The following is a 6,602-nucleotide window of genomic DNA, read 5'->3' as shown; positions in this document are numbered from 1 at the left end:
GGGCCGGGGCCGGGGTGGGGGTTTTGTGCATGTGGGGCAAGCGTGTCTGGCTCATGTCCAGGTCTCTGAAAGCATGAAGCATGAACACACCCAGGATGATGGTGACGAAGCCCGAGAGGGTGCCCACGATGTCCACGGCGGACATGCTGTGCCACTCCTTGAAGAGGATGATGGAGGAGGTGACCACGATGGTGGTGAAGAACACGTAGTAGATGGGGAACACCAGGGAGGTATTGAAGATGTCCAGCGCCCTGTTGAGGAAGTTGACCTGAGTGCTGAGCGAAAGGGCGAGGATGAGGGACAGGATGTAGGGGAGGGGGTGCCGCACGACTGGCATCCCCTGGAAGAAGTTCTTGATGGTGATGCCCAGACCCTTGACAGCAGACACCGAGAAGGCCCCGATCACAGAGCAGATGACGATGTAGACGAGGATGTTCCTTTGTCCGTAACGTGGGGCGACGACGAAGATGAGGATGAGGCAGAAGACCAGCAGCAGCACAGCAAACACGATGTACCCTTCAGAGAGGAGGGGGACAGAGAAACCCCAAGGCTGTAGTAAACTAAGGCTAATAATAAGACCTTCATACTTTCAACAATAAAGATTTTTTTTTAAAAAAAGGTCTTCCACAGAGAGCTTTCCTCACAGGATTAAATGAGATAATGTATGCTGTAAGGCAGAATGTGTCCCCCCCAAGTTCATATGTTGAAACATAATCCCCAAAGTGATGGTATTTGGGGGTGGGGCCTTTGGAAGGTGATTGGTCATGAGGATGGAGCCCTCAGGAACGGGGTTAGTATCCTTATTAAAGGACCTCAGAGAGCTCCCTCAACCCCTCCGCCCATGGGACACAGTGGGAAGATGGTTATCTATGAATCCGGAAGCCAGCTTTCGCCAGACACCCAGTCTGCCAGCACCTTCATGGACTTTCCCGCCTCCGGAACCTTGGGGAATAATCGCTGTTGTTTATAAGCCAACCAGTCTATGGCATTCTGTTATAGCAGCCACAACTGACAGAGACAATGCCAGGGGTGGGGGGCCTTTTTCTGCCGAGGGCCATTTGGATATTTATAACATCATTCTCGGGCGAGACAAAAGTATCCACTTAAAAATTAGCCTGCTCTCTTTGGTCAAACATTTAACTCACCCCTAATGCTTTGGCAGGGCCAGACCAAGTGCTTTCACAGGCCTTATCTGGGCCACGGGCTGGACGTTCCCCACCCCTGGACAATGCGGATAAAGCATTCAGCACAGTGCCTGGCACACACTGCACTCTGAATAAATGGGGTGGGCATATATCAGGCTGGGAAACCTATAAGCTGGCCTTAGCACCAGCCGCCAACTTTCTGTAGCTTGCCTTCTCCTCCAGGTGGCAGCACCTGAGATGCTCCCATCCCAGTCAGCCTTTCCACTTGATCCCCAGGGCTTTCCTGTTCAGGGGTGGACGGAGAGGGGCTGCGGGGTCGGTGGGGGGCCTGGGGCCTACCTGTGTCTTTCATCTTGGCAGCCATCTCAATGACAGTGGTGACCTTCTCCTCCTCGGGGGCGTGTATCACCATCACTGTGCTGCCGGTCACACAGATCACACAGCCCAGCTTTCCCAGCAGGTTCAGGCTCTCTCCCAGGAAATAGGAGGAAAGGATGGCACTGTGGGTGGGAATGGGAGGAAGCCATGAGGCAGCCAGGCCTGGGCAGCGCCCAGGAGAGAAACGGGGTCTGCGCAAGTGCTCCCCGAGAACAACAGAGGACGCACTCCTCTCTCACAGGGAAGCTTTTCCCCCAAAGCCCTCACTGATTGAGGGTTACGGTGTGTGCTGGCGGGACTGAGGATGTGCCTGGGAGTGTCTTTCACTCTAGAGACTGGAAGTATTCCAAAGCAGAAGATCTGGAAGAGTCCTTCAAAGCACTCTTATCTAACTTCCTCCCCGATGAGCACATCTTTGCAAACAGATGGCTTTCAGCCTGGGCTTGTATATCTCTGGTGGCAAGCAGCTCACCCCTTCACAAGGCAAATGAATCCACTGTAGGCTCATTTTAATTATATACCAAAAATTATGGCAATTTGTACTCATTATTCCATTTCTATTCTGTGAGCCATACAGAACAAATCTATTCCTTTTTCCTTTTGTCTATCAATATAAATGACCACAATAACAATTCTAGGCCTGTGTCTTGGGCCTGTGTTACATACTACATATTACACTAGGAACTTTTTATTTACTATCTCACTAGCTTCTCATGACTTCTTGAGAAGTAACATATGCTATCCCCATTATACAGATGAGAAAACTGAGTCTCACAGAAGTTAAAATAACTTGGAAAGGTCATACGACTGGATAGTAGATGAGCCAGGATCTGAGCTCCAGTTATGCTGTCTCATTATAAAGCCTGTGGGTTTTCCTCTACACATCACTGCAGAGAATTCTTGCAACTTCCCTGAGTCTCCTCTTTCTTTTCTGGGCAAAGAACCCCCACTTCCTTGCTGTTCCTAGATGATGTAATTTTCATTCCCCTCACATCTTCCAGAGGAGAGAAGAAGGGAGAAGGGAAGAAATCGGGCAAGACTTATATAATTGATGGAGCATGCTTTTGTTTCTTTACAAAGGTAGCATGCGTTCAAAAAAAAAAAGGTAGCATGCGTTTAGGGTAAAAATCTGTTATCTGACCCAGGCCCAGTTGGAGGGAATTAATGCCCAAGCTCCTTGGGATGTCTCCCATCTCTCCTCTAAAAAAACCAAAAACCTTCTACCCACAATGCCTGTTCAAGAGAGCCTGGTGCCTTCGCGTGGGCAGAGGAGGACTTCCGACCCTCCCAACTTCCCACGGGTGGGAATTTGTAAACGAATCAGATAGGCAGCTGCTACAGCAGCCAACTACGCAAGATGAGTCACAGCTCTAGTTGTTGTTTCTGACTGCGTAAATGTTGCAAAGCTGTCATCAAGGAGGTAAAATGAAGCAGCGAAGTCATAGATGCTGGGTGTGGGTGGCTAGGATCTACCAGGGCTCCAAGGTTAAGACAATTCGAGGCAGCTTCAAATGGGGCTACAGGACCCTCACAGAGGAACTGTGTTTGTGGATCGGGGGGAAAGGGGCAATGGGAAGCACACACATTGAGTATTAGTTATTTTTAAAACTAGCTAATGTTTGCAAGGCAACACAGCACAATGGCTGAGCACCCAGACTCACGTTAGACTGCTGGTGGGAAACCCAGCTCAGCCTCTTAGGGCCTGCGTGACCTTGTCCAAGTTGCTTCACCTCTCTGGGCCTCAGGTCTCCCCTACTATTAGCAGGGATGCTGTCAGGACTAAATGAGTTACTACACGGAATCCACTTAGAACATCTAGCACGTAGTAAGCCGTTCATATATGTTAGCCGTGGTTACTTTTCAATGCCAGTCTAACTATGCACTTTCTGTGCATGATCTCATTTAATCCTTGTGGCAATGCCTTCAAGTAGGTATTATTAGCATCCCCATTTAGCAGGTGGGGAAACTGAGGCTTAGAGAGGTTAAGTGACTTGCACATGGTAATGTAACTGCGAAGCGGTAGAGCTACGGTGAGAACTCAGGGAATGCTCATCTTGGGTTCATGCCTTTCATTTGTAAGCTTCTCCTATCGGGGAACCAAAACACTAATGTGAAATGTTTGGGCTGTTGGCAGTGGAAACCCTTCCCATGGGTTTGGGCGTGGCCTGCCCCTCCATTGCCCGGTGAGATGAGGAGATGCTAGAGCCACTGGCAGCAAGCAATTCCAGGAGCCAGAGCTCTGAATAGCATCATGCCTCCTCTGGGAGCTGGGACTGACCCATGTCCCTGATTGCAAGTGGCAGCTGACCCCACTTGGCAGTTCCAGACCTCAACAAACTGCAAATAGGAAAGAGCCAGGGAAAGCAAGAGAGGTGGCAATAACCTGATGAGGACACTCAGCGCTCCCAGAGGTGTGATGACTGTCGCAGGAGCGAATGCATAGGCCCCGAAGTTGGCGATTTCTCCAGCAGCCACTAGGAAATGAAGGGAGAAAAGAGGCTCCAATACCCCATCTCCAGCCCAAATGAATCTGGGTGGAGGTGGCTTCACTCAGTGTCGGACCATTCACAGAATCCCAGACCATCAGTCCTTAAAGTCCTGATCCTTATGCGCTCTCCCTGGGCCAGGCACGGGTCATCCTGATCAAATCTGTCCATGTTAAAGATGGGGAAGCGAGGCCCAGAGTTCAAAGTCACATGACATGGTTGTGGGTAGACATGGTCTTATTGGTTGGGGTCTCTTGGCTTCTAGTCCAGGCATCGTTAAGTGTGTCTCAAGGACTGCCCATATTTGCTCTGTATCTTTAAGGTAAGTTCTAAAAGGTGTTAATTATCAAATAAAGAGACAGTTACAGTTATCAATTCTCCAGGTACCAACTGGTCCAGAGTCCTCTTTCCCAGAGGAAATGTGGGTGGTTTACAACAGAGAGGCAGGTGGTTAGAAAGCCTGACATTCTCAAAGGGCCCAATTCTCCCCTGTTTGCAGACTCCTTTCCCTGCCTCTTCTGTCTCTCCGCTGGAAGAGGATGACCTGGGTCTGCTCTTTGAAAGCAGATGACAAATGTGATCGCTCTGGCTAGCACTGGAATCAAAATCTGACATGGGGAATTATAAATGGAAAGCTGGCTAATTTTCCATCTGAAAGCATTAGGGCTTAAAAGCCAGACAGGGTGGATGGAAAGTGGGGGAACTGTGTGAACGTGCAAATTGGAGCAAACCTTAAGTGGCAGACCAGCCTTGGTCTAAGTGAACCCATAGTTTGCCTGTGGAATGGGGGAACTGGCTCAGGAGCACCAGCTTCTGCACGGAGAAGCCCAAAAGACACCAACAGACAATGATATCTCCCTATATTTCAGGGGAAGTTGAGAAATTGCTCTTTTATCATGACCAGCTCTGCACAACCCTCTCTGGGAACAGATGCTTCATGGATGAAAAACCGACTTGGGGTTGAGAAAGTGACCTGAGACGCAGGTAAGATGTTCTACCTGCAAAGACTCCCAGGCGTCCCCCTGAAAACCTGGGCCTTGCGTTCATACTTTGCACACTAGAGACAGAAACATCCCCTCCACCCTTCCTTTCCTCTCTGCCTCTGCCATCAACAGATCACTGCCATTCATAGCAAAGCCCCTACTTACTGGTGAGAAATCCGGCCCACCACATTGAGTCCTTCAGGTAGCCATAGCCTCCGTCCACTGTAGAAAGAAAGGGACACAAAGGTAGAGCTTGGCCACACTTTCTCCGGCACCGTTTCTATCTCTGCCTCCATTCCACAATCTCTAGGGTTCAATATATGTTAGCTGTGGTTAGTTCTCCGGGCTTGCTTCTGGGCCCTTGCCTAGTGAGTTCACCCATTCCCCAAATTTTAAATACTCTGTGTCCCTATTTCATGTATGTGCCCCGATCCTTTCTTCTGAGCCCAGATGTATATCCAGTTGCTTATTTGACATCTCTTGGATCTCTTGAAGGCACCTCAAACTCTGTCCTAAATGGGACTCTTGATTTTACATGCTCCCCATCCACCCACCAAATGAAACTCAGAAACTGGCACCTCCATGTACCTAGTTGCTGAAGCCAGAAACCAGGCTTATCCCTTGGCTCCTCCCACCCCTCCATTTTCTGCATCCAGTCCATCCTGCTCATTCTGTCTCCAAAAAGCATCTCACATGTGTCCTCTCCGCGGCCACAACCCAACTCCAAGGACTGTCATCACCTCTGGGCTGGGTTGAGGCAGCAGCCTCCTCTGGTTCTCCTCTTGCCCCATTATAATCCATTCCTTTCATAGCAGCCAGTGGTCTATGATTTAGTCATTCTCAGCTGATAGCTGGTCAATGGCTTCCAAATACTCTTAGGATAAAGACTATGAACAAGTTCATAGTTTTGACCCTGCTCACCTCTCCCAAGGTATCTCCCGCCACTCTTCTTACTACAATCTAGCCGCTGAAGCTTTATTTTAGTTCTTCAAAAATGATGAGTCTTTTGTATATATCATTTATATATATATTAGAGGCCCAGTGCACGAATTTGTGCATGGTGGGGTCCCTCGGCCTGGCTGGTGATCAGGGCTGATCGGGGCTGTCTCGCCCAGTCCCAATCAGGGCGTTCGGGGCCGGTCAGCCAGGGGGAGGGACCATGGGAGGTTGGCCAGCCCCAGTAGGTTGGCTGTGGGAGTACATTGACCACCAGGGGGCAGCTCCTGCATTGAGCATCTGCCCCCAGTGGTCAGTGCATGTCATAGAAACTGGTTGATCTGTCGTCCGGTCGCTTAGGCTTATATATATATAGATATTGATTTCAGAGAGGGAGAGGGAGAGAGCAATAGAAACATCAATGATGAGAGAGAATCATTGATCGGCTGCCTCCTGCACACACCCTACTGGCGATAGAGCCCACAACCCGGGCATGTGCCCTGCCAGGAATCGAACTGTGTGACCTCCTGGTTCATCGGTCAACGCTCAACCTCTGAGCCAAGCCTTGTAGGGCTTATTTTACACTAGAGGCCCGGTGCACTGTACCCTCTCACAATCCGGGAATCTTAGGGGGATGTCAGAGAGCTGCTTTCAGCTCGATCCCCGCAGGCCAG

At 49.8% G+C, this 6,602-nt stretch overlaps 1 protein-coding gene across 1 annotated transcript in view; it reads right to left on the bottom strand.

The window, feature by feature from the left end:
- NIPAL4 (NIPA like domain containing 4) overlaps window positions 1–6,602 on the bottom strand; it is an 11,385-nt gene that overhangs the window by 1,807 nt on the left and 2,976 nt on the right. The window contains 4 exon segments of the mRNA XM_006779438.2: window positions 2–516; window positions 1,485–1,645; window positions 3,907–3,997; window positions 5,158–5,214. Of these exon segments, the coding sequence (XP_006779501.1) occupies window positions 2–516; window positions 1,485–1,645; window positions 3,907–3,997; window positions 5,158–5,214 (824 nt within the window).

Source organism: Myotis davidii, unplaced genomic scaffold (genome assembly GCF_000327345.1).
Source record: "Myotis davidii unplaced genomic scaffold, ASM32734v1 scaffold18, whole genome shotgun sequence".
Lineage (NCBI taxonomy): Eukaryota > Metazoa > Chordata > Mammalia > Chiroptera > Vespertilionidae > Myotis > Myotis davidii.
Note: the sequence above shows the minus strand (reverse complement) of the source record. Positions and strands in the feature narration are given on the sequence as shown.